The sequence below is a fragment of the Salarias fasciatus genome (genome assembly GCF_902148845.1).
Source record: "Salarias fasciatus chromosome 23 unlocalized genomic scaffold, fSalaFa1.1 super_scaffold_20, whole genome shotgun sequence".
NCBI lineage: Eukaryota > Metazoa > Chordata > Actinopteri > Blenniiformes > Blenniidae > Salarias > Salarias fasciatus.
Genome location: NW_021941230.1, coordinates 11,967,750 through 11,995,747, shown reverse-complemented (window position 1 = coordinate 11,995,747; position 27,998 = coordinate 11,967,750). Strand labels below are relative to the sequence as shown.

The 27,998-nt window shown below is 46.0% G+C and overlaps 3 protein-coding genes across 5 annotated transcripts in view; all 3 read right to left on the bottom strand.

The window, feature by feature from the left end:
* The window catches only part of ahr2 (aryl hydrocarbon receptor 2), a 35,324-nt gene extending 26,724 nt beyond the window's left edge, over positions 1-8,600 (bottom strand). Inside the window, exons 1-2 of the mRNA XM_030086318.1 lie at positions 8,167-8,600; positions 1,917-2,104 (exon numbers count right to left, since the gene is read on the bottom strand). Of these exons, the coding sequence (XP_029942178.1) occupies positions 1,917-2,104; positions 8,167-8,225 (247 nt within the window). The 5' untranslated portion in view covers positions 8,226-8,600. The remainder of the gene's footprint in view (positions 1-1,916; positions 2,105-8,166) is intronic.
* Positions 8,601-19,186: 10,586 nt separating this feature from the next.
* On the bottom strand, positions 19,187-23,276 carry LOC115384068 (cell adhesion molecule 1-like). 3 transcript variants are annotated; one of them, XR_003930786.1, is made up of 5 exons: positions 23,125-23,276; positions 22,713-22,824; positions 21,842-21,883; positions 21,513-21,756; positions 19,187-19,715 (listed from the first exon to the last, which is right to left on the bottom strand). XR_003930786.1 is itself a non-coding variant. In XM_030086366.1 (4 exons), exons 2-4 carry the CDS (start codon positions 22,810-22,812, stop codon positions 21,563-21,565), a joined length of 336 nt encoding a protein of 111 aa, XP_029942226.1. In that variant the 5' UTR covers positions 22,813-22,824; positions 23,125-23,276; the 3' UTR covers positions 20,966-21,562. The 3 variants fall into 3 exon arrangements, 1 of the variants encoding a protein (XP_029942226.1); XR_003930787.1 differs by having other exon boundaries at positions 19,187-19,710; XM_030086366.1 differs by lacking the exon at positions 19,187-19,715 and having other exon boundaries at positions 20,966-21,756.
* Positions 23,277-25,573: 2,297 nt separating this feature from the next.
* Positions 25,574-26,198, bottom strand: s100b (S100 calcium binding protein, beta (neural)). Its single transcript, XM_030086369.1, has 3 exons — positions 26,171-26,198; positions 25,879-26,026; positions 25,574-25,754 (listed from the first exon to the last, which is right to left on the bottom strand). The coding sequence occupies exons 2-3, from the start codon at positions 26,014-26,016 to the stop codon at positions 25,608-25,610; spliced, it is 285 nt and encodes a 94-aa protein (XP_029942229.1). The 5' UTR covers positions 26,017-26,026; positions 26,171-26,198; the 3' UTR covers positions 25,574-25,607.
* Positions 26,199-27,998: the final 1,800 nt, after the last annotated feature.

Below are 27,998 nucleotides of genomic sequence, written 5' to 3'. Positions count from 1 at the left end.
TTGGCGTTCATAAGCTCATAAACGTAGCCCTCCGGTAAAATATTATATACATTTCATTTCACTGAAATGACGGTCGTCATGTTTACATTTAAATCACGTGTCAAACTCCAGTCCTCAGGAGCGGTGACCCTACATGTTTTAGATCTAATTGTAAATCTAATTGTACTGACTGACCAAACTTCGGGGGTGGAGAACATTACAATAAAATTATAATGCAGGCGACTGGTTTGATCATGCGGCGTTCGCGGATCACATGCCGGTCACATGATCTGGTCACATGACCAGACAGCCGCTCGCGCTGTGCGCTCGTAGCTAAGCTACTCGGTTCAAACAGGACGTCAACCATGAAGCTCCAGGTCCATTCTCCACCTCTAACCTGTCAGTCACCATAACCACACAGTTTGTCCTCCAGTCCCCTGCCTGCTACGTGAGGAGAAGCGGCGCTGCCGGCACGAAAAAAACTGCAAATCGTCGCGGCGCAGCCGGCATCGCTGCACTACGATTCCCAGAATGCCTTGGGACCGGTCACATGACCAGACAGCCGCTAAGCGCTGCGCGCTTGTAGCTAAGCTACTCGGACGTCAAACATGAAGCTCCCAGGTACATTATCCACCATCGTGATTAAAAAAAAAAAGAAAGACGCTTTTGGCCGAGTTGGTAAGCAGCTTACAGTCAAGTCCGCACCGACCAACTCGGCTACTCGAGAGCCCCCCCGCCCGCGAGGCCGACTTGACGAGATGCCGACTTGGCTTGATGCCGACTTGGCTTGATGCCGAGTTGACTGTATCCCGGGGCGGTGCCGAGTTGGCCGGGGCCGACTTGGAGTGGTGCCGACCTGACTGTAAACCGGCCCGGCCTTCCCATGAGCCTTTTCACCGCCGGGTCGCCTTTGTTCGGCGCTGGGAAATTCACCAGCAGACAGTCTGGGAGCGTTTTTGGGAACCGTCACGGCGCTTCAGAGCGTCTGCGCCATCGGACAAAGGACGGCTTCTTCTCCAGCGCCGCCGCTGAAGATACCATCTCTCAGTCCGCTTTCAGAGAGCAGTCGTCATCGAAGCAGTTTCCCTTTCACTCTGTTTGGATAACTTCAATTATCTGAAGACAAAACCAAAAGTCTGAAGCTGCCAAAGTGCGTGGAGCAGAAAAACAACTTGATTTTAGTTTAACTTTATGTTCAATATGTATTCTAAAGCAAAAAACAAAACAGACACCTTGACTTTCTGGCATCTTTAACTTTCATATATTTCTGACCGGAATGAGAAGATACTCCTAATTACTGCCTACTTTAATAATCCCAGTGTGTATTGCACTGAATTTAATGAGTTGAGAGAAGTTTAGGTAAAATATTTTGTCTCATTTCTGCATAATGAAGAGAGACGAGGTGTCAGCATGTTCTCCCTGAGCTGAGAACAGGTGTCCAGAGAAGCGCCGGCCGCGGTCCTCTTCACGCCTCCAGATACTGGGCCAGATTTGACAAGGCGGGCCCTGATGAAGTCCCCCCCCCCAACACCGGCCTGCATTCACTGTAAACAGGAGCCTCGTCTTTCAGCTCTGCGGCCGCAGAACAAAGCCGGACGGAAACTTAAACAACCAGACGGACGGACGCATTAATCCGGCGAGCCCCCGGCGGACAGATCGCCGCTCCGCGTTCCTTCCCTCCTCCGCTCAGTTTGCAGTAATACTTTTGAAGATTTACAGTTACAGTACAGGTTTTTTTTTTTTTTTTTTTTTTATCTCCCACATCCAGATGTTGCTTAAAAAGCTGTTTGCGGTTATTTACTCAGCCGTGCCAGAAACCCTGGAATAAGAAGAGCAGCCGAACCGGAGCTGCTTCAGATAAATGACCTCCTGCTGGAACGTGTGAGTCCAGGCTGCGGCGCAACACTGGAGTCTGAAGTGAGAAAGCGTGGCCTCACCGTTGAAGAAGCTCTTGACCTTCAGGTATCCCACGCTGAGGCGGAGGACGGACAGCTTGTCCAGCCGCGCCCGGACCTCCTCGGTGAAGGGCAGCAGGCTGGTGAGCTTGTCCAGCTCGCTGTTGAGGCGGTCGCGGTGGCGCTTGGACGGGTTGGACTTGGCGCCATCGGGAGGCGGAGGCTTGGGTCTGGAGGAGGGGGGGAGTGGAAACCGAGCAGAGGTCAGACTCCCTCAGAACTTTTACTGGAATATCGACCCTTTAGATCACCGCAATAAAAAAAAAAAAACACTGAAATTAATTCAAACATGTCTGGACAAATGCGTTTCTATAAAATGTATAAATAGGTTTAAAAAAGTGCTGAACAACAGTAAAACACATGATGAAGGCAGATAATGTTTTAAAAATGAATCCAAGTAACAATCTTGAAATATTCGATGAAGAAACTCCCCAACATCAGAAATTTTGACAGCTGGAGGGTTTGTAGACGTAGTCAAGTGGAAATACGACAGCAGGGAGAGCCGTGAAGCTGGTTCTGGAGCAGAAAGCTCAGATTTCGATCTGGCGCTCTGACACAGGAAGCATCTTTATCAAGCGACACAAGACAAGCGGCCGAGAAACACCGACTGTTCCCATCGAGTCTGACACCAAGCGGGAGGCTGACGCCGGCCGTCTGGACTCTCCGGAGGGACGCCCGCCTGCTGCCCGGCTCCATCCTCCGTTGCTATGGGAACGCCGCCTGTTCACCTGCGCTCGGCTCCGTAAACACGTCCCCTCAAAGGTCGCGCTTGTTTACACACACAACACGGAAGACGAGACGCGCCGAGGCCGGGGCAGCCAGGCTCGCCGCCCGCTCAGACTCACGACACGCCGCCTTGTTTTGACGGCTGCAGGTCTGCGTCGGGGACCGAAACCGGCCGGCTCTTTTTCTTTCAGGATATAAATGTGGAGTTCTTCTTGTTTTGCTTTTTTTTTTTTTTTGTCTATTGCAACTAATTTTTCACAGCTTTTGTTGCAGGTTTAGAAATCCTCCCGGATTTGTTCTGAATTACTGACTGTAAACTGGTTTGAAGTTTGATATTCTCACTCATTTCCGTTAACTTCAGCCACATTCTGAACTGATTTCAGACGATTCGAAACCGTTACTCACGTTCTGTGAAAGACCTGAACTGGTTCTGAGATCATCCTTAATGTCAAACAGGTTTCAGGGTTTACTCCACGAGTTCTGAATTCTCTAAAAGCTTAAGTTTAAAGCGTTGCACCTGAGAAAAGGCACATTTCGTGAATTATTCGTCTTGATTTGCAGATGTCTGTGAGACACTCTGAGCCCGCAGCAGGCGAAGCAACAACAAACAAGTCCTCCATCGCCACTCACCCAGCTATTGTCTGCATAAAGGTCAATAAAAGTGAAAGCTGGGCGTGCACTCTGCTGTCTCACCCTGGCAGATACATTTCTTTGTCCTCCTTTTGTTCGATGATCTGTTTTCCTGCAGCGACAGACAGAACTTCCTCTGCAGACTGACTTCAGGTGTCCAGAAGTTTGTTTATGCAGCGAGACACGCCAAAAACAAGGAGGCTGCGCCCGCGTCTACAAATATGCATGTTGCAAGGTCGCGGGTTAGCCGTGGCGCCTTGCTCGTGGACACTACGGCAGACCGTGTGGCCTCCGTGGGAATGGAAGCGGCGACCCTGCAGCTGCACGTCTGCTGCTGCTGCTGCTGCAGTTAAATCAGCTTCAGATGTTCCTGCTGCAGAGTCCGCCGGGGATTTCAGGTCAGGTGAGGCCACCCGTGTGTGTGTGTGTGTGTGTGTGTGTGTGTGTGTGTGTGTGTGTGTGTGTGTGTGTGTGTGTGTGTGTGCACCTGCACTGCTGCATGCTTTCCCTGCGCCGTGGCATTTGACCCATTAACCTCCTGACTTCTGCTGTAAAGCTGCAGAAACAAGAAATTCTCCCAGCGGGACGCCTGTTAAAGTGGATCTCAGCTGCGTTTTCAAAGGACGAACTGGAACTTTGTGGCCGAGAAAAATTACAGACAAACATCAGACGAAACCCGACTGACTATACTTTGATGCGGTGCAACAAACAAACACACACACGCAACACACACACACACAAAACGAGGATTTCTTGGCGGTCAAACACTGATTCTGAAGGAACTGAAGCAAAAATTCTCCAAAAAAAGTGAAAATAAAAAACACGCATGCCTAACAATGCCTCACAAGCAAATATTCACCTGTAAGTTGCTCAAAAAAAAAGAAACAAAAAAAAAAGCTCTAAATGCAACAAAAATAAACTGCAATGCCTCATTTCAGACGGTAAAAAAGTTCACAGAGTGTGCCAATAGCAATAAAAAAAAGAAACTGAAGACAAATGGAGAACAAGAAGTCCTTCCAACAGAAAAGAAAGTCAGACTTGACAGTTGGAAAAACAGAAATTCACGTTTGATGTTATAAAGAAGCCTGAAATTCACGTGAAAAGGCGTAAATAAAGGTGACAGCAGTCAGCATTGACAGGCTAATTCATCTAAAAATTAAACAAGTGAATCATCCTAAAAATCTGTCACTTAAAGGCACAGAAACAAGACAAGGTGAAACGTGTGAAACAGTCCGCCTCGCAGAAACTGGAACATAAATGCATGAAATGTGGACCCTGAGAGAACCCCCCCACCCCCCCCCCCCCCCCACCCTGTAAATAAAACATCTGCTTCCAATAATACCCCTGAACACGACATATCTGGACTCGAGGCGCGATGGCTATCGCCGCATTCCTGACGCCACGGCTCCCCGAGAGAACAATGAGCGGCCAGTGCTGCTGCCGCTCGCTTTATCGGGCCGATCTGCCCTGGAAGGGGGCGGGACTCCCTCCACCGGGGGGAGGAGGAGGAGGAGGAGGAGGAGGAGGACTTGAAGAAACACTCCTCTGCGTTCGCACAAAGGCACTTTGTCTCCGGCGGGGCAACGACACCTTCGCCGAACAAAAGAAACTAAATCGGATTCGGGCGCCCGTTCCCCGCTGGAGTTATGATACAGGAAGAACAGCACAGGAGGAGGAGGAGGAGGAGGAAGAGTATCAGAGCGAGGAAAACCGGACACCGCGGCTCACATAGTACCTGCAAGATAATGCCTCGTTGCACAATCACACCTGAGTTTTTTTTTTTTTTTTTTTTTTTTGCACTGCAAAACTATTTGAAACTTCCTGGAATATCTTAAATATCTGCCCCACTCCCAGAATGTTTCTCTTCTGTTTTTGTGTGATTCTGTGAAGACTGACCCACTGACAGCTTTTCAGCTCGTTCACATCACTCAGGCTCAAGGCCTGATGGGTGGAAAAAAAAGGGTAAACCACTCCTGCTGTTGTTGGCCTTAGATGCTCCCAGAATGCCGCGGTCCTCCAGTATCCAGTTCCTATCAGACACCCGTGGGAAGACAGCTCATCCCCCAGGTGAGCCTCAGGTGAGGAGGAGGAGGAGGTCAGGGTCGATCCCTGCGGCCTGCGAGATGCTCCTGTGTTTCCAGAAAACTCCCCGATACGAGTCGTCCTCTTTTCCAAAACCCAAACCTTTACCGTAAATTTAAATGTTCTTTTAAAGTGCAGTGCAAACATAAAGGTACAGCGCCTCAGGCTGGGACACCGCTGCCTCCACACACACACACACACACACACACACACACACAAGATAAACTCCAAGAGAGAGAAGTTTTCCTAAAAGCCGAACATGGCAGCCTTACGTAACCGCTTGCGTGACACAGAACTATGTTAATTTGAGTCGAGGGAAGGAGGAAGAAAAAGAAAAAATCAACCCCCCCCCCCCCCCAAAAAAAAAAAAAGAAAAACACAGAGAGAGACAGAAGGAAAGACAGGAAAAAAGTATGTTGTGGCAGTCGGAGGAGGAGGAGGAGAAGAAAAAACAGAGCGAGTCTCAGATTACGCCATCCTCCCTCCCTCCCTCCTCCCTCGTGGAAACATCGCGTGAGAGCGCTCTCGCTCCACGTCCTGATTATGATTAATGCAGGTAGTACCACACACACAGCGAAACCGCGGTGCTGGCCGGGTTCTGCCGCGGTTCCGGGCGCTCGCCGCTCCCGCCTGCTCTGGCAAAAGTTACAAACTTCGCGCAGGGGGTGCAGTCCCGGCGGCGAGCGGCCAGGAGGAAACACCGCCGACCAGAGCTTCACAGAAACACTCCGGAAAACTCTCTACAAGCTCTTCACTGCGGTTTTAAGGGTTAAAAATGAACCAGTGCGGCATGACACCACGATAAAGTACCTCTGAAGGAACTTTATAGCACTTTGGAGCAACACGGTGAGACTAAAAACTGCTTCTCAGTTCGTCTTAATTCAGTTTTACAGCTTCTATATCAACACTTAGGAGGCGTTTAAAGTCAGCTCTGGTTCTGAAAGGTCAGCACAGCAGTTTTAGAGGATGGAAAAGCACCGTGGTTCTATTAAAGATCCTCACAAAGGTGTATTGAAGCAGCCGGGAGGAGTTTAGGGCTTCATCGGCCTTTTTTATTGATTTAAAAAGAAGCATTTTAGTATTATGGATCACACCGTCGCCAACAACCTCAAAGGGGAACGATCAGAGATTCAATGGCTGAGCCATCCATCCATCCATCCATCCATCCATCCATCCATCCATCCATCCACAGCCCTTAAGGGGTTAAAATGAGCTGTGTCACTGTATTTGACTCAACCCCATGAGGCATCCGATGTGAGGAGTTTGCATGTTCTCACCAGCGCCATCTTCCAGCATGTGTTTCCGTTTCTAAAGCTTTCGGGAACGTGTGACACTCTCTACAGGTGGATGTGCGGTTCCCAGGTGGTACAACCAGAGTTTGGCTCAGAGTTCGCCATTTGGTGGCTCAGAATGTAAAGCGGGTTTCTTTGGCGAACGGTACGACTCTGGAGGCATAATCCCTCTGAAGGTGGCGTGAGTCACTCCGAAAGGTAACAATTAAAAGCACAATGATGATGAAAGTGACTCATTCTGAAGGTCCGATGATTTATTGTAGTTTAGAGAATCTTACCGAGGATCTCACAATAAGAGAAATCAGAGAGAGCGATAACCCATCTCATGTTAGGTCTGCCCTGTGATGATTTTATAATACGGGGTCCTTCAAAAGAACCTTTCTGGACGTCCATGGGATTGTCCTGTGAGATTTATACTGTTTCTCAAACTCCCTGAGGAGCTCTCAGAGGTTCTTTATCTGCTCCTGGAAGCAGCTTCACGCTGAAGCTGAGGAGGCGTGTTCAATCACTGAAGCAAAGAAGAAGCAGTGTTTTTAGCATCATGGGCCGATGAGGAAGCAGAAGAATGCAGAGCAAACACACCAGAGGTCCACTGAGGCCACCTTAACGTGAATCAAGGCCTTCATTCTGGGAAAGGAGAGGAAAACTAATAGAACCATGTACAATTATTCTGAAAAAAAAAAATGAATGTACAACACTGAAGAATGGGTTTCCGGTGCAACTGTGGTTCTTAAATTGTGGTCAGGGGCCCTCCCGGGGCTCTCCAAGGGGGGATCAAGGGGAAATTGCAGAAATCACAAGAAGGTGGTGTGATGATGTTACTGATGTGTGATGATTTTAACTTCACTCCCTCCCTGACTGCAGAGCAACTCTCAAACCAAAACCCCAAAAACACAAGAATACATGCCAGCTGGACACATAAGCTCTTCAGCAGCCCTCCAGCTCGGAGCTCAGAGGCCATTTGCAGGATTCAGTCTGGGGATAGCCCAGCTGTCTCGGGTGGTATAATTAGATTTAAATGATACTGAAGCAACAGGCTGCTTTATTTTCCAGCCCGGGTTGGACTGGCCGGCTGCGCCGCTGGACTTGAGCACGACTCCACATTACCTCGGTCCCGCTGGCCAACGCTGCTCGACCACAGCCGGGGAAAATAGACTTTATGAGAGTTAGAATTAAACAATGCAGCTACTATTGCTCCGGCTGCGCTCTTATTACCGTGTAACGCAGACCGGACTGCACGTCCAGGCTGGGGATGTTTGCACAGCTGCACATAGGAGGCAGTCACAGGATGCAAAAAGAAACAAATACTGCAAGTGTGCATGTTGTTAGAATTAAAAAAAAAAAAAAAAAAAAAAAAGTTAACCTGGTGCACGAGACAACGTGGAAAGCGCAGTATTATTCATGACGCTATGTTACGGTAAAAGTACAATAGAGTCTCCTTAAAAAAAGGTAGATTTTTATGACTCAGACACGCTGTGAGGCAGTACAGTCGGTGGACTTACATTTTCTGGACCGGCTTCTTCCGTTTCTTGGCTGCGTAAAGCGCCGTGTTGGGCAGCATGGTGAGCCGAGCTCGGAGCGAACAAAGCGTCCAAATAGAGCCTTTCTTCCGGCTTCAGTCTGCACGTTAGTAGGTCCAGACGCGGTCGAAACACTCACATGCCCCGAAAAACAAACAGCATTTGAAAAAATAGGTATACTTTAAATAAAACAACCACAGTTAGTTAGAAATCCGCTCGGTCCTCGGCGACGTTATGCGTAAAAGTACAAAAAAGGAAGAAAAAAAAAAGTACTTTTTGACTGTTGAACTAAAGCAAAGTTCCGGGAGAGTTTACCAAACCCTCCAAAGTGCTCATATTTCCCCGGTTTGACGCGCTGCCTCGCCGGTCTGCGGCGACTTTATCGCGTTCACAGAGTGTGGAAAGTCCTCGGTGGATTTTTATGTAAGTCCTCCGTCTGCGCGTCACCGCCGTGATTTGACAGGGCCGCAGCCGCCGCGGCGCGCTCCCCCCGCGTGCGTGAGCGTGTGCTCGCCACTCTGTCACGAAAGAGCAGAACCGCTTAAGGTGGACTGAACGTCGATCAGGAAGCCTGCGGTCTGGGGCCACCTTAAGAACGGTTTCATAAAATATCTTAAAATATTTCTTGAAAAGTGGATTTTTTGTTTATGCTGACAATTAAAACTTCAAAAAATTCTAAATTAATAATAAAAAAATGTTTGTCTTGTTAGAAACTCTGAAGGCATTGCAAAAAATTTAAATAATAAAAAAATAACCAATTGTATAATCAATGTTATACTTTAATTAAACTAATCCAAGAATTCAAATATTTTAACACAACTGTATTAATTATTAAATTGATCTGATCAAATACAGCCTCCCTCTAGGACTAATAACTTATTTACATTCTATTATGTTCTATTGAAATACATGTTTTTTAAAAGAACAACTTTGAGCAATATTTTTTTTAAATATTCTATCAGTTGAAATAAGCGTCAGATAACTTACAATTTCTGTTTCTACATGCAAGAATAAGTGATAAGTAATTCAAGTAATTGATCTTCAATTAAAAAGTACTAAACAAGTGTAAATTTGAACATTTTATAAATGTAGCAAATAAACAAATACAAGATTTTGTGTCTATGTTTGTCTTTATTCAGAAGTTTGTAGGACCAATCTTAAAAACACTGAGGTGGCTGAATGAATGAAATAATATTCAAATTATCATTATACGTACTTATCTAGTGTGGGGAAACTTGACTTCTGTCTGATCTGAATGATTTGATGTATTTGTCACCTTTTTTTCTTTCGCTTGAGCGAGCTTGAACATTCATAACACATCTGCGCTGCTGTCCCTTTACGTTCTCCGAATGACAGTTTCAGAAGATCCGCATCATGCAGCCGCTTGCAAAACATCAAGTTTATTTACAAAGCCTCAAAATAGCCGGTGGTTCGGCTGAAATCTGAAGCTTTGGGGAGACTTTCCCACGACTTCACCGTCAGTTCTGGTTGAAAACAGCCTCCAGGAAACAGGCACAATTTGGCTGCGAACGCTGTAAATGTCTTACGGTGAGGCTTACGGTTTAACCCTGTTTGCAGTGGCACAGTACAACGAGATGGTGGTACATGTTGCCTCGGTGTTTGGGTCATCTGGCAGTCAGTCGCCGTGTCCTCCTACGCTCTGTCAGGGGAAGGTGAAGCAGGCTTTGCGGGGCCTTCATTGGCTTTACTTCATTGTTCATTGTGCTCGGCGCAGCCAGCACCACGCAGTGATGTATCAGGGCGCCTTTGTGCTCGGACTTGCTCGAGCACGTCAGAAAACAAGTGTATTAAAACCAAAAAGGTGCAGAAAGTCACTCCTGCATGGCTCAGAGGTCAGTTCAGGCATCTGTCAGGAAATGAGGAGAGGAGCGCCGCCTTTGTGCTTCATTCATCAATTCAGGAACAGAAGGAAAGCTCGGCAGCAACACCTTTCTAAACCGACCAGCAGAGCACAGAGCAGGTGCACAAACACCAGGCAGTGTAGGAATCAGGGCTCCCTTCAAACACGCATTTTAATCACTGAAAATCTTGTAATAAATGGCAATGATAAATATAATGAGGCAACAGGAGGGGAAAAGCAGAGCAGCAGCAGTGAGTCAGCCCCGTTAATCCTGTTGCTGAGAAGAAAAAACAATAAAGAGGAAAATAAGGTGGATTGTAAAACAGTTAGTCACGAAGTGAGACGGCATTTGTTGAGTGACAAAAGAAAAAAAAGAAGGCCTTAGTCCAAAATCACAGCTTTTGCAGCAGTTTAATGTGTTCATCCTCCCATTCTTACAAGCCATGAATTAGACGATTGTGTCACTTTGTGGTTTATATATATATATATATATATATATATATATATATATACTGTTTGCTTTCAGTTTAGGAAAACCAGAGACTGAGTAAACTGAAGAGAGCCAAACGTAATTCCAAGTGAGCAGGACTGCACATTCAGTTTACATTCATATCATCCTCCTACATTCGACTGGGTTTATGTTTTTGATATGTTGATGTTTAATTACAGTCACATAACAGTTCTTAACGCTGCATTGCACTGCCGCTGACGCCCGTGGTTTTTGTGATATACTGGGTGATCAAAGATGTCGTCAAACTACGAGCTCGGTCGAATATCTGTTGTGTTTTGCTGTGATTCCTCGTTCTCGTATGATTCAGTGACGCTGCGTCTCGCCGGTTCATCGGGATAATCCTCATGTCTTCACCACCTGCAGCTCTGCTGGGACCCCCCTCAGACTTTAGATAAACTCCCTCGTGTAAAACCCATTCCATGCCTTTGCTTTGCTTCCCTGTCATTACGAGGCGCTTCTCGTTTGTGCCTCTTTTGCATGTGGGACCGAGGAGCTCCTGGCGTCCGCGCTGCCGCCGCCGCCGCCGCGCGGCCTCGTGTCCAAACACGTGGAGCTGTTGGCGCGCTGGAGCCATGTGCCACCTCGCGGTGCTGTTAAAATACACCCTTTGTTAAAGGGCTCCTGGCTCGGGCCCTGATTGCCTTGGAACCGCCGCTCACTTGTCTTTATGAGACACCTTTAAAAACAAGCGCCTTGTCTTCGTCAGCTGCGGGCTTTGGAAGGAGGATGACGGCTTATTTGTGCTCTCAGACATTAGATTTAATGCCTTTGTGATCACACTAATTGAGAGGAGAGGTTGTTACTGTTAATTGAGACATCAACACAGTGATTTATCGCGGGCGATTAAAGGCAAATGATAGGTGGGAGAAGCGTCTGCTCAGAGGCCCCGAATCCAGCAGGATCTCCATGACTAATCTCCACCACCGTGTGTGTGTGTGTGTGTGTGTGTGTGTGTGTGTGTTTGGCTCCACCGAATCGGACTGCGGAGCCGGGGTAACTTTCCACTGTGCCACCGCAGCCGGCTGCACACTTTTACTGCGACATGGAGAGGTGGCGTTTACACGGCAGTAAACGGCGCAGCGCCGAACTCTCTCCTCCCTCACGTCTGCTTTTTTTAGCTGCAGGGTTCAGCTGAGTTTAGCCGTTATATGTAACGATTGGGACGCGATCAGTGGCTCTGTGACTCAAGGCCTTTGAGCGTTTCGCTTCATCTGATGGAAACACTGAGGTGGAAAGTTTCATTGAGATACGTGGAAAAATAAAAAACCAAATCGATCTGACACAGCGTCAGCAGGACATCATGACACCTTCTTGTCTGACCTGAGCCAGTCCACTGATGCCGGCTTGTTTTCCTGCCTCACAGATGGCCGACAGGACTGTTTTCGTCCACGCCACTTTGACACGTCTCCAAAATATGAAGCGCCGATGAAACCTTCAGACAAACAAGGTCTCAAATTAGCACAGATGCAGGGAGAGAAGATGCAGATCTAGATATGATTAGAGGTCGCCGGCAGTGGAAATTAGAGGCTTTGCCGCTGTCGTGTTGTTTTCCGCGTCGGGGCCGGAGTGGAGGAGCTCTGACCTGCTCCGCATCCCGAGGTATACTGCCGCCACCGGCGCCGCTCCACGCTCACATCCGCCGCTCTCCGCCAAACCCACGGCAGATGTCCGCGCGTTGGGATTAAAGCAGGTTTTCATGCGTGGAGACGAGCAGCTTTTATAATTTGTTGTGGTTTTGTGCTTCTTTTTTTTGTTGTAATATTAAGTGTGCAACAGAGAGCTCTGTCTACGTTCATGCACGAAGCAGGCGCATCGTCACTTTGCATCTATCTGTGGTCATTTCCTTACCATTCAAAAGCACCAGCACCTCTTTGACCAGAGCTGCTCACTTCAAGTGCATCAACAAAGGAGGCGTTTGTGTTCAGAATTGATCCTGTCTTCTCATTAATGTCCAGAACTCCAGATTTCTATTCCTTTGTGGCCGATCTCATTGGTTTCCACCTCTTTGTGGTCAGATTGTGTCGTCTTATGGCTGTTTTGTTATTTACTGCAGCATGAACTCACTGGAAGTTTCGCTTTTCAGCTTCTTAGGCCTGAAATCCCAAATTAAACTGGAAAATTATTAAAAATTTGATGAGTTTGTTGGTTTTTAATTCTACATTTCACATAAATTGAGCACCACATGCTGTCAGCACTGTGGATCTATGGAGTCTTAATAAATATGTGTTTGAAATGTCCTAAAATGTAAAAGTTATTTGTTTTTTTAATCACTTTTTTTTTTTTTTTGCAAAAAGTGCATGCTTGTTTCTCTAATGAGCCTGAAAACAGCCTCATTAGTGTGGATGTGGTTTGATTTTTTGAACCTTGGAAGGAGGGCGTCATTTCTGACCTTTTACACTCACTAAAATAAAAATCACTGGAATTGGAGTCATGAGGTGACTCCACAACGACAGCTTTGTCTCTGCTACAACTACTCGACAAATTCTCTGCTCTTTTTTTTTTTTTAAATTCCTGCTCCGGTTTGACCTTCACAGTGTTTGAACGGAGGAGTCAGGAAACAGGCTGCTAATCAAAGAAGTTTGCGCAGTTGCATAAATTCATCTGCACATGAAGTGAAGCAGCGTCTCACAAGGTGTGTGAGGCACTTTTCAGTCTGAGAAAAAATCCCCGCTTTGCTCCGATCAGCTGATCAACCGACAGCCTGATCAGTCTGAACATCTAACCCGCTTTGATTACAAACAAACAGCACGTCAGACTGTTCTGAATGCCTCTCAACACCCACAATAAAGGGAAAACACAGATTTCACTTGTGAAATGAAAAATCTTTCAATCATTTTGTTAAAATTTTAAAAGCAAAAAAAAAAAAAAAATGCTAAATACAACTGAATCAGGAAAACAGGATGTCATCCCATGAAATAAAGATTATCTTTTAATTTTTCTGGACATGTGTTTGCATATATAACTGTTTGTCAATATGCACATGATATCTATATATATATATATATTTTTTTTTTTTAGTTGAATGGCTTTAATTTAAATCAGGATTGTCAAACATGCGGCCTGCAGGCCAGAACCGGCCCACCAGTGAGCCCAGTCTGGCCCTCAGGACGAAATTTTCCTTTTGTGAGAAATTCTGATTTGACTGCAATCTATTTATTAGTCACAGCTTCAGTTTTGGCATGTGTGGTCGCAGCCCCGCACAGCTCCCTCTAAGCACACACAGGCCTCCATACTACATCGTCACATAATTCAGAAGTCTTCTCGGACACTTGGAAACCCGCTCTGACATCCACAAAAATCCCCTTAAATCTCCAGAACAGCAGATCTCCCTCCTCCAGCCTCGGTCCAGCAGTGTGACGCTGCTGTGTGATTTGTGTTTTTGCAGCCCGGTGTTATCTGAGAGCCAGTGACTCACTCAGGACCTCCACATTAGTCTGTGTTTACCAGATTTATCCAGCTCATAAAAGAATGTAGAATAATCCTTTCATACCAGAGGTATTGGTTAACCGTGAAAACTGAAATAATCTTAAAAAAAAAAGAGCATTAAAGAAGTTGTGATGGGTAAATAGTTACAGTAACACCATCTTGGAGGAAATGTCCCTTTGGGAGGGGCTCCTTTGACTTTTTTTCAAAGTGGTTTTAATGACATGCTCTTCCTGAGGCTATTCAATTCCTGTATGATGATAACAGCTTATTGGAATTTCTGTGGGAAGTGACATTTAAAAAGTTTCCTTTGTTCACCAGAACCATTTTAGTTGCTTTTGATACATAAAAAAAAAAAAAAATCCGGTAAGTTGTGTCTCAGCCTTACATATTAGACATCTCAAAATGCACACTATGATCTGACCAGTGTGAAAAATACTCACGGTTTAAGGTTTTTCACCCCAAAAAAGGATTTTATGGTGTCGCTTTGTAAATAAAGAAAATCACATACATTCAGTTTGAAGCAGACTTTACTTTCACTGAAACTGCATCTTCTGTATACTGAAATATACAGATAATTAAATATTTTACTATAATTCAGAAACTCACACACTTTCTTCTTTCCATTCATCGTGAGTGAGAATAGTTGGGTTGCCAGATCTGTCTGATACCTTCAAACATAAATGCAGGACAATCAACAATGCAAAAAAATTTAAAAAAAATTTATAATTATAAAAATTACACAAAACAAGCATATGAGTGTAAACCAAACCAACTTGGCAGCATGCTTATGATAGACTCAACAAGCAGCCAATCAGAATCAAACATTCATTAAGCTCAGCCAATCAGATTCTTTGTCCCGCCTTCTTCTGTACTTTACACAGAATAACTATAAACTCATAATTATTCCAATACTACCTTTTAAAGTTACTCCTCATGCAGTCATAAGTAATGTCGAAGTGACTATATTACTATTTGGATGAAAAGAGAAGAAAATTCCCGCTACTGTGAAGATATTGGTGAGTCAGCTGCCGTGGCGGTATTAGCATGCTAACCTTCTGTTAGCTCCAGAGCTAATTGTTGATATAAAAAAATAATTCATTTGAGCTCTAGATTATTTGTAATACGATACTATTTCCGTTCAGATCAATAGCTTAATTTTGTGTAAATGTAGGGAGATTGTTCTGGTATTATGAATAAATTGGTGAGTAAAGGTTATTAGCTGTGATGCTAATTAGCCTCATCAAACGTAAAGTGAGCAATAAGAAATGTAGCGCTGCTATTTTTCTTTTTTGAAACAGATTTTTCTTACAAAATCTGAGTTTTACCTAAAAATCATCAAGATATTCAACGTTTAAGTGAACCTGCATGTTTTTCATTGTGCAAAATTCATGTTGAGATAAAATTGATTCGTTATAAAATCAGAATATAACTGTCTAAATGGGAAATGGGATGTTTTTACTGCTCCGGCACTATTAAGATCAGATATCATATGAGTTTGATGGTTTTATGAATCATGGTCTTAAAGAAAACAGACCTTTCCAGTGAATAAACTATAGATCTAGATCTTATTTGGAAACTTACACTTCTCAGCAGGGAGCAGGTGTTGCTGTCCTAAAGTTCTCACTGGGACCCGGTCCTGGATTAGCAGCTCATCCCAGCTGGGCGGACACCGGTTCGAGACCTTCATGAGACCTCGGCCTGTCCACGTCCCACGTTGTTGAGGGAAATCGGAAAGGAATTCAATGGACTGGAAAATGATGCCGAGAGTTCATTTCAGATGAAGTCAGGAGATCTCTTCTCGTCTGGACATGATGACTTGTCTTTAGGGACAGAGCTGACGGCCTTCAGACTGAATGATTCAGGTCAATGTCGCTCAAGTGAATTCCTCACTGGGGTGTTTTCAGCCCACAGCGTTAAATACATCGACACAGAGAGAAACACTTTATTAACCTGCAAAATCCTCAGGCTGTGTTTAAAAATCACACAGATTATCCAAAACTGTGACTGTATATTTACTCTTAGCCGTTTATCATCAGGAAGTTGTCCTGTCTTAAAAAATACAGAACAATTGTGATTATTAATTATTTTTTTGTTCTTGATCGTGCATTTAGGTGTCACTGACTTCAACCCAACTTCACAGACAGAAGAGGTTTGTGCTCCTTTAATTGAGGTAGGTTGATACTTCATATACACACACACACACTTTATGTCACAGAGTGTATTCACATGGTTCTTTGGATTCTTTGTGCCAGAAAACACTTATTTCTGAAACGATGTTCTGAATATTGTGCGATGTCTATGCCAACATTGCAACAACCTGTTTTACTAGAACTCGGTATGATTCATGATCATGGTGTGGAAGTATAACCGCTGTTGCATATTTGACATTTACGAGGCTGAAATAAAGAGACGATAACACTTCAAAACTTGTGTGAAGCAGCAGTAACATCATTGTTTTTGGCGGTCGACTGAGAACAAACCAGATCAATTAGTGAACATTCAGCCCAGTTCTGATATGAAAGGCCGCTCGGTTTCGAAGTTCTCCAGATGAGAGATGATTCCCAGCCCACGCAGCCGCCTGTTTGAAGTGGGAGGGGGGCATTTTTCAGCAGGCAAGTGTGCAAAGAGCTCACAAATCAGAGGTAAAATAAATAAAGCTGCGTCCTCCCAGCGGCTTCGGCCGCACGAGATGATAAAACTTGTTTGGTCAGAGGGGAAGAAAGTGCTCGGCGTTATGCGATGCTCTCAGGAATGTGTGTGGAGGACCAGCGAAGCCAGAAACATCTGAGAGACAGTGAAAACTTGACTCAAGTGTTCTTTTATAATTAGATTTTGAAATCAAATTGTAAGATCTGGGTGTTTTTTCTGGGACTGATTAGTTCAAAGCTTAAAACTTAAAATTAAAGTTAAGGCAGTGTGACCACATGAACCTGCTTCCTAAACATGCGGATTTCGTTGTGTTCATGTACAATACATGATTAGTGGCGGTCGGGATGTTTGTGCAGCATCAGCAGAAACACTTTTGTCATGAACAGTGATCAGTTTTGTGCTCAAAACATGCAAAACACAGTGAAAGGAAGAGAAAAACATTGTGTTTGTATTCTGGACAAATCTCCGTCTTGGTGGTTTCAGAGGCTCCCGTGAAGCTGAATGACAGTGTTGTCGAATGTGAATGTACTCATATAAGTAGAGGTTTGGTAAAAACCTCATCGATTTCTTTTCATGCATCCATTTGGACGCGTCGCCAGTCCATCATCCCGCAATGTGACTAACCAGGCGTGCTGGGAAATGTTTCCGTCAGCGGCTCTCTTTCGTTTCCAAACCGTGAAGTTCTGGTGACTCACTCTCGGGCCGCTCAAAACGCTGTGGAAAAAGAAACCGTTTTTGTTCGGCAATGAAGTGGATGTCTCGAAGCCTTAAAGGCGCAGGGGATGAGGATTTAACCCAATAAGAAACCCAACCTGATACTGCAAAAACTCACTTTCAGCTGGACTTTTGTCTCCGGTCGGGGCTGAGTGGAATCGGTCCAGACGCCGTCTGTGACGCCTGGACTGTGTCGGGTCTGAAATATGCGGCCGTTCCTCCTTTCAGCACGCAGTGAAAATGTCAGAGAGCGCGGCGGTGACTAACAGGTACAAAATCCACACGGGTTTATTTGATTTAGCGGGAAATGACGCATCCATCCATGGAAAACTCCACAGTTTGGTAGTTTTGGTTGAATCCCTGTTGGTTTAGGTAACTCTGACTTCACCGTTGAGATCACACATTCGGGATTTAGACGGCTCGTGTTACCATTTCCAAGAAAAGCGGAATACATTCCTGCTAATTAATCTTCTGTGCATGAAACAAAAATCATTTGTTCCTTCGGTATAACTTTCGCATGAGGCAAAATGTTGACGCATGACGAGGCGACCGCACGATGAAAGCTGCTTTGACACTCCGGAGGAATGTAAACAGAGCCAGAAGAGCAAGTGTCATTCATTCAACCTGCAGAAACACATGGACTCCAGCCACAATAGATTTCACCACTGAGGGGCAGATGTAGACGCGTTTGACTGATTTCTGTGTTCGTACTGTTCGGACTGAGTTTTAAAAAAGCGGGGATGTTTACTCGCTTTGCGTGAGGCGACCGTCGAGTCTCCATCATCCGCTGAGGTCTCGGGAAAAATTTCGGGTCTCTGACGTTTGTTGACCAGTTCGACTGACAGACGACGTCCGAAGCTGAAAGCAGAAGATTCGTGAGTCTTTGGGTCTGACGGCGGAAGGTGACGGACTGATCTGAAGCCAGCCCCCGTCGCCGGCTATAAACAGCGCCGTTATGATGTTACTAATTTGCAAACTGAGCATGTTTGAACCGCTCCGGTTGTAAACAAAACCACATCACAACAGCGCCGTCGTGTGCGACCTCCAGACGCGGCGTGACTCAGCGTTCGGAGCTGGAGAGAGGAGCTCGGCAAGTCGGCCCGCCGGTGAATCACGCTCGTACGGGGAGCCCTCCTCGCTCCGAGAAAACACACGGGGAGAGGCGTTCGCACGCGAGGGCGCCGCTCCGGCCTCCTCGCTCCGACATTCTCAGCTCGTGAATTCAGTGTGTAGAACAACAGTCTGCGCCGGGGCAGTCCATTCCAGCCGCCGGCCCCCTGAAACCTCCAGCCCGGGGCCAACACACACACACACACACACACACACACACACACACACTCTGTAACTCGGCTCGTCTGGTTTCTCCGCTCATCTGGGCTTGATTAACATTACTTCCCTACACACACACACACACAGACATGAGCTGTGGCGATGACTATGTAAATTGTGTGTGTGTGTGTGTGTGTGTGTGTGTGTGTGTGTGTGTGAGAGAGAGAGAGAGAGAGACAGAGAGAGAGGGACGGCGGCCCCCGTGAACTCGATCACCCCCCTTGAAAATACATTTGTGGAACTCCGTTTCTCCTCTCTCTAATAATTTGCTTGTTTTCACTGCCGCGCTGTTTTTCCAGGGTTTTCCAGGTGTGGCCTCCAAAGTAAATTATGCCCTTAAATATCTCAGCACACTGCCGTCAATTATGGATCGACGGGTTGTTACGCAACAAATTTGATTAATCAATAGATTTTTTTTCCCCAAAAGTATTTACAATAAGGAAAAGAGTGAGTCTGAGTCCAGCTGCTTTTCTCTTTGGAATGTATTAAAGCAAAAACAACACATTTGAGGATATTTGTTGTGTATTAGCTGTAAGTAGCAATGAACAGAAAATCTAATTATTCTATTGTTTTCTTCTTCTCCACCCAAAATCAAATGCAAACAATTTATTTAGAGATCATGTTTTCTCTTACATTTCAATTTTGGACTTTAAAAACAGCAATTTCTTTGCACTTTTATTGTTTTCACTTCAAATGTTTTAGTGTAAACGGTGTCAGTCAGTCTTGTAATACCGCATTCTACCACAAGGTGGTGATGTGGACCACTCTAACAGCTGCCAACACGTTTCATTATGTCAGCCATTATCCCTGCAGAGATCAATGAGTGTCATAATCCTGCGGGAAACTCGACTCTGCCAAAACTCTCGCCGACACATTCCAGCACCGCAGGGGAAATTCACAACAACGCTTATCTCTTTGATTCTTTTTCCCCCCCAAACGCCGTCGGCTCCTTCAGTCTTTGGCAGCCGACGGTGAGAAAGTCGCTAACTCTGCTCCGGGGTCGTCCTGGTTCGACGAACATCAGGGAGCTCCTCGACTGCTCTGCGAAAGAAATGAGGGAATCAGAAAAGTGAGGCCAGCGAGCCGGTTGACGCTCAAAAATGGAAAAAAAAAAATCAGCCGAATTCAACTAAATTTTATTTCCCAAGAAAACGATAATATGAGACAGAAATTTTAAATTTAAAATCAATTCAGTTCAAGCACAACTATGTAAAAACATGCAAACTGAACTTTGTTTTTTCCTTCAGAATCCTTGTTTGTTTTTTGTTTTTTTTTTTTCCATTTCAGTAGATTTATTTATCCAGCTGTGCAGCTAATAATGAAGAGAGTGTTTGTCGGGATGTTTTCTTCGGCTGCTGCGTTTCTGCTGTGTGTGTGTGTGTTTCAAGGAACTGCAGTTAATTAAGAGGCGTCACGCGGTTTTAATTTGCAGGCTTTATTGACCGATAAACACACACACACACGTGCTATATTTATTCTGTACCGCTGTGTGTGTGTGTGTGTGTGTGTTCAGGAGCTGAGTGAACACACACTCCTCTTTTCCTCTCTGTTCTCTTCAATCATTTGTGAGAAATGACTGTGAATCTTTATTGATGTCCAACAGCACCACCCACAGGCCACACGAGGCACTGCACCCCACACATTTAAACACCTTTTGAAGTTTTCAAACCATTTATTTTGTAGTAATACATTGTATTGTATTTTTCTATGTACAAATTATTTGTTAACATTGTTGCAAGTGATAATATGATAATGTAGAATAATGCAGTCATTTTTTGATGTACACTTTTGATGTAATAAAGCCAATAATAAGATCATAATTTAACAAATTCTACTATTTTCTAGGTATTTCATGATTAAAGTGGCATTAAAAAGCATCGATAATGTAATAAGCACTACCATTATTTTAACTAATACATAAATATGTCAGAATTGTGTTGAAATTAGACATTTTATCGCATGTTTTTGTTCAAAATCAGGTGTAGCGGGTGGATTAATGTTATGCAGCTATCGCTCAAGTGTGGTTCTGAACTTGTTTTTTTTTTTTTTCTTTCTATTTTGTCATATTAATGGCCGGATTTCATTCAAAGTGGCTCAGATTATGACACTAGTAGCAGGCCTCTCATGGTTGAATCGTGTGATGAACACGCAATTCACACACAGAAAGTAAACCTGAAAACCTGTTAAACCTGTGTGGTGAATTTGAATGACTCTGTTCTCATTTAGTTTTGTTCTAGCTGGTGTTCAGACATCAAAACATCACAGGTAACTTCAAATTAGTGCAATGTCTACTGAAAGCCCACCTTTAACTCCTTTTTTTTTTTTTTTTAATTGATAAGAGCCTTGAAGAGGCGCAAATCCAGTCAAAACAGTCCTGAAATCAACTTTTATGGAAAGAAATAGGAACTGCAACTCATCAGAACTTGTGAACTTTATTGCTTTCTTAACCACAAACAGTACAAAACTATAAGCTTTATCAGCTCATCAGGAATCATCCTGTCTTTACTTTATTTAAAAAAAAAAACAAAAAAACAAATCAACAAAATGGAAAAATCTACATTTAAATTCGAAACGTGTGTGTGTGTGTGTGTGTGTGTGTGTGTGTGTGTGTGTGTGTGTGTCGGGGGGTCGGCCAGCATGAAATCGGACCGCAGAAATGAAGTCCTAATCTCCTTCTGGATTGTATCTGTTAGATTTTCACAGTTCAGTTGGGTCTTGCCACCACCTGGTGGCGCCAATGTGCAAAGTTGCCGAACATTGAAAAGAAGCTTCAAAACTGTAAAAAACTGAAATAATAATAACAATAAATAAAATCTCTTCTGAAACCTTGAGTCGGACCTGCCTGTGGAACGCTACCAAGGCTTCAGGTCCTCCACGGTTCCGCTCATCTAATCGTCGTCTTTGGGCTTCAGCGGCTCCTTCATCTGGAGGGCCTTGTTGTCGTCGCCGTCGTCTTCTTCGACGACTTCGTCGTCGTCGTCGTCCGTCTCGTTGGTGGCGTACGAGCCCTTCTGCCGGGACAGGCACCACAGCAGCACGGCGATGACGCAGATCAGGACCAGCAGCACGGCGCTGATGATGCCTGCGCGGGGCGGACGGCACACGGCGGCGTTAAACACCTCAGAGCAGACGTCGGCCAAGCGGCGCCGGGACGTTTTTCCTCTCACCTCCAATCAGTGCGGCCAGATCTGCGATGTCGGAGTGCGGCGCTGCAACGACACGAACACATTCAGTCCGTCTGAAAAAAAAAAAACAAAGCAACGACCTGTGTCCGTCCATACGCGGCGTCGGAGCGCCGGCGGTCTATTTTAGACCCGCGTGTTGGCACATCGAACAAGAGAACTGCTGACCTCCATCCCATTAGCGGGATTTCCATCGTACAAGACAATTTGCTGGCGGTCTTTGGCGCTCAGATAACGTAATCACGACCCCAGTGACTTCTGGGAACTGAGGGAAGCTATAAAAAGTCCAGCGAAGGCGAGCTGTTGTTGCCGTCTCTGTCCCCGGGGAGACGCTGTCTCACACGTCCGTCTCTAAAGGGACAAGCTAAGAAAACATCGCTTCGCCCACTTCGGACGGCGTCAGCGCTCTGTTCTGATGAGTCCCATGTTGTTGCTTATAAAAGGCAGGTTTTCTGTTTGGGTTCAGCCGTCCGGCCCTGCTGTGGAAACCGGGGCCGGCTGGTATCGGCGTGTTTGCTCTTATCTCCACGGCGACACGCTCCCCGAGGCATCGCCGCCGCTCTGCGCTCTGACTCGGCCCTGATAAGACACTCCCTGCCGAATGCTCGCCAACACCTCCACAGCTGTCCCACGTCCAGTTAGAGCGCCGCGAGACGAGCTTCGCACCGAGCTCATCGCACGGCGGGCGATCCTGGTGTTTCAACCAGGATTTAAAACGGTCAGAAAGCATCTAACCTGCAGCCAAACTTCAGAGAGAGTTGCTAAAATCACAGAAACATATAAACAACAGCCAGCTGCGTCCCCTCTTCGTCCTGTTTGGCGTCCCGGCCGACCCTCAGAGGGTTTCTGTACGTACCTGGCGCTCCGATCCGGGTCACCAGGTCTGAGTTTGTGAACGGGGGCGACGTTTGCGCCGACCGGCGAGGCAGAGGGGTGGACGCGGCGTAGGCGTACATGCCGGCGGCGAGCTGGAACAAAAGAGAGGCGCCACACTTTTTGCATCCGGTTTCCAAATCGGACCCACAAAATGCAGGTTTTAAATTGGTTACGTTCAGGTAAAAGAGCAGCGTCAAGCACTGGAGGTTGTGTAACCGCACGCCTGCAGAGGTTTAAACTGCACAGATCACATAGTTTTAGAGGTTAGTAATCGTTTATTGCAGCTGAGTAAAAACAAAGTGTTTAAATGTCGTCTTTTACTTCCAGAAAATTAAAAAACAAACAAACAAAAAAACACAACAATAACACAGAAAACAAAAAACGGAACTCACCAGTTCTGAGAGTCAGCAGGCAGCTCTGTGTTCACCGAGAAGAATATGCTTGATACACACACACACACACACACACACACACACACACACACACACACACACACACACACACACACACACACACAAGCGCGCACACACACATGTGTGAGATGGGTGTGGTGTCAGTCCCCAGGGTCAGGATCTGTTCTCGCTCTGGCCAATAACCGCGCCGGCTCCGCCTCTCCGATGCTAAACACCCTGCAGATGTCTTCAAGTGTGCGGCTGACAACGCCTCTCACGTCATCTCTGAACACACACACACACACACAGACACACACACACACACACACGCACGCACTCCAGTGTTTCTCTTGGCGTGTGTGTTCATCTGTGTCGGGTCTTCACACACCGTGCGTTGTGCAACTTCAGTCTCTTCATTAATTAATGGGGATTTTCTCGATCTGCTCTCACTGCTCTGCAGAGAGAAGTTTGGTTTTTGGCTCTTTCTCGGTGGATCGCTCCCTTCCCTGCTGTTCTTCTGTCTCTCCACTCAGAGTTCACACAGAAACACACTCCAACACAAGCCGTGGTGAAAACTCCCGCAGTTGGCCGATTGCACAAACGGACGAAGAGGAAACGTTTCAGTTGAGCGCGGTGAATGAACGGTGTTTGTGCCACAACATGTCAGCATTTTCATACATTCTCAAACATTTCTGTGTTGGTTGAGGATCAGTAACACAGTTTTGACAGGTCTGAATACATCAGAACTAAGGAACACACACACACACACACACACACACACACAAACAGACAGAGTCATAAACGGATGATTTAATTCTCTTCAATCTCTGACATCCAAACAAACCCAGCAGTTCACATTTCAGAACACACACCATGGAAGCCGTCCTGCTCCACGCCGCCCCCTCTCTTCAGCTTTTCGATTGTTTGTCTCACTGATAAAACAATTAAACTGAGCTCAGTTACAATGTCAGTCATCATTAATCTAACCACTAACTCATTTAATCAGATTATCTCATTGTTTTGGCCGTTTTCCCTTTTTATTACCATTAGATATTACGCAGCATAATAAAGGCTCACACTACCTACTTTTTTAAGCTTGTGGGAAAAACTCCTCACTAAAACAATGTTTATAGAGTTAAATCTTAAAACTTGATGAGCCATTTGTTAAGTTTTTGCTCTAAATCAGACTTTAGACTTCGTTCAGTTGCTTGATTTCTCTGCTTGTGAGCCACACTGGAACTACAGTGGAAATGATTTGTCCAGAGCCGGTCAGCGAGAAACAAAACAAACAAAGGAGACACTGTTCCTATTACTAACCACTGAACTGATTTCAATTTGACAAGGGTTTATTAACTAGCCAAACAGCGTGACTCCTTATTTTCAAGTTTTATTTTTAAGTTGATAAAAAAAAAGGATCAATTTGTGATTTGTGGTGCTGAAAGATTATTCATAGCTCTCTTTTTATACGTCCAATTGCAGCGAGTTTTCTCGACGAGCCCTCCGCTTCCAGTTTATTTCCTCTCTATCTTTCTAGCTCCTGTGTGAATTCACTAGCCTAAAATTTCGACGCCTAAATCACTTGATGTTCCACCTGTCAGAGTAAGTCAGACTAATCCAAACCTCCAGTTATTTCATCTGTGTGAAGAAGAAAATATCAGCTCATTAAAGCATTAATAGCTAATAAATATTATTCCCAGATGATGTGTTGATTATTTTAATATCCATGTTTTAGTAGCCAAGTATATTTTCTACCACTGGAGTAAGTCTTTTGAAAATCCAACGCTTGCCGACGTACTGGAAACGTTCTCTTCCCGCCGCTCGTCATTTCATTGTCGCGCATAAAATGTTTTTATACTTAGTAAAAGAAGGAAGAAAAAAAACAGCTAAATTGGTCACATTTACCAGATTACAAGTTAAAGTATCAGTGCAGCTTCCTACAAATTGTTCTCCAACTAACTCTGGAGTCATTTTTAGATCTTGAAGAAAATATTACACCTTTTCTATTAGTTGATTTCAGAGGAAATCGTTAGCAGGTCACGTCATAAGCTAGCTTGACCTTTAGCTTCAGGTTAAAAGCTCCGCTGGTAAACAGGTTTATAAACAGCGTCGCAGTTTCCACACATGTCCAGCCACGAAAAAGTTTGTTGCCGTATGAAAAAAAAAAAAAAAAAGATTAGCGAACTGACTCTGAAGATCCTGCAGGACATTAGAAGAAGATGCGTTCTAGTTTCTCTAGACAAATGCGTTTTGAGACTATTTGCACATTTGTTCGACTTTCAGGAGTCGGTGACTACCTCAGTGGCAAACCTTTCCACCACTCAAGCCAGAAAGCGCTTTACATTTCAGAGGGAGGGCGTGGCGGCGCCGCCCCGGGGGGCGGGTCGTCGTCCTCGAAGGCGTCCACAGTTTGTGCGTTGCTAAGTTTTCTCGCCTCCTCGTAATTCACTGCAGCCGCCGCCGCCGCCGCCGCTGCCGTCGACTCCTTACTCGTCCTCGTGCTCGAAGAATTCGTGGCAACAGACGGTAACCACGGAGACGAACGTCATGAACTCCTGGAAGTCGCACTCGGAGTCTCCGTCGGCGTCCAGGCTCTCCATCAGGCTGTCCAGGGAGGCCTGGTCTTTCACATGCTGCGGGAGGGGGGGGGTGAAGGGGGGTGGTGGGGGGGTTCACATCAGGACACCAACAACAAAACACCGGCCTCCTCTCACTCTCAGCTCACACACACAGCATCTCTTGGGGTCTCTCGCTCACCGCCATCAGACCGGGGAGCTCGTCCTGAAGCAGCTCCTTCAGCTCGCTCTTCTTCAGCTTGTGCTTGTCCCCCTCTCGCTCCGAGTACTTCTGAAAGACGGCGATGATGGCGGCCATCGAGGTCTCCAGGTCGCTCATTGTTCTCGAGCTTTTTCGCCTTCGGCATGAACATGGAAGAGAGGAGTGAAAAGGAGATCAAACCCCGGCTTCACCAAACGGCATTCGTCACGTTGGGCTGAGCGCTGATTTCATTCAGGGGTAAACAAAAAAGACAAGAGCTGGGTTCTCTTACCGGAGTGTGAGTGCAGGCAGGCGGCGTGTATCCAGAGAGTGGAGGCTGGGGATGGACTGCAGGCTTTATACTGCCTCGGTGCGAGGAGGCGCAGTGCAGAGGTCAGCCGGTCCGTCACTCACACCGCTGACCAATGGGCTCCGTCCACCTCCCCCTCACTCCACCGCAGCCCCGCGCCCCTCGACCCAGACTCCCTCAAACCAGTCCGCCGCTGCTGCTGCCGCGGCTTCTCTGCAGCTTCTCACAGTCTGAACCTCCTCACGCATTCTCTCTGGACTCTGAGCAAACAGATTGAAGTGTTGTTGAGTATTTAAGCCATTCAGGAGGTGAGAACCTCAGAAACTGAAGAAAGTATTCCAGAACCAAGATCAGAAACTAATCTCCAAGCAGAAACTCTTGTTAACCGAAACGCTGTTTTGCTGAAATGTTTGGAGGAAAGCCGTCTCCACCAGCCCCACAGTGAAGCACGGCGGCGGCAGCATCATGCTGTAGGGACTTCACACTGTTCCTCTTAAGCAGACGGCATCATATTCAAAGTACTGAGAATGTGTGGTTTCTTCTTCTTCTTCTTCTTCTTCTTCTTCTTCTTCTTCTTCTTTTTTTTCTGTTTGTAAAAGGTTTGCAAACATTGACAACAAAAAAGCTTTCTCCACATTACAGGGTGTTTATGTGAACTTTTTGGTTTTAAAAAAAGGAATTTATTCTGCTCTGAATGCTTTCCAGATTGAGAAAACTGTCTGCTGGGAGCGAAGTTGGAATCAGAGCTTAGACGATCTAAGATGAATTAAGATGAGTAGAAAAAGCCCGATGGATCTGCCCCCCCCTCGCCTCTTCTCCCCTCCTCTCCGCTGGGGCATCTGCTGCCTCACAAAGGCTGGTTTGGGAGGAAGCGTGTGGCCGTGCATGTTAACGAAGACGCTCTTTTCACGGCCGGAGCTGGCCAGACGTGCGCCCGCCGCGGCCTGAACAGAGGCGGCCAACGCCGCGTCAAGGCTCGCCGCAAAACAAACGCCTCGGGGGGATCGGCGCTCCGAACACAGGCTGCTTTCACTGGAAGGAGAAAACAGTTACAGACGGCGATTGGTCTATTAAATCAGAAACACATGAAATAAATCAGAGCAGGTGTGTCAGATCAACCTCCTCCGCTGTGACCTCTGACCTCGGGCCCCCCCTGCTGCGCCGGACAACAGAGCCGACTGTGGTTTGATGAAGTGCGTCTTTGTGCGGAGATCGGCTCGGAGCTCACGCGGACGTCCACACACGGCGCCATTGTTCCCGCCGAACACTGAACCTCTGTCTGCCCCTCTTCATTTCTCCGTCTGTTTGACTTCTGCTCCGGTCTGGAGCCGTTCAGGGGGGGAAAAAAAAACCCCCAAAAAACAACCACAGTGACACAAAACATTGTCAGAAAGGCCTAAATAATTATTATTATTGATACTACTGTCAGAAACATTATTATAACGACAAAACTGATGGATTCTACTTTAAAAAAGCTGAAATAAAGTGAATATTGATCATAAATGTTGTGTTTGTGACTGTAGAGATGGATGTTTTCACCCCCGGCCTCTCTCTCTCTCCTCTCTCTCTCTCTCTCTCTCCTCCTCGTCGTGCCTCTCTTTCAGTCTTTTCTCCTCCCGGGAGACGGGCGTCCTCAAACAGCCCCGAGGCGTCCTCGGCGCTGCCCCGGCTGCCCGAGCTGAGCCGTCTCCATGGCAACCGTGGCAGCCGGCGCTCGCCGACCGCTGGAAGAGAAGGCCTCACCGGGCCGCTGACTCACCGCCTTGGCCGCCCGACGCCAGCCGGGATTAACTCACCGCTCCTCCGGCCC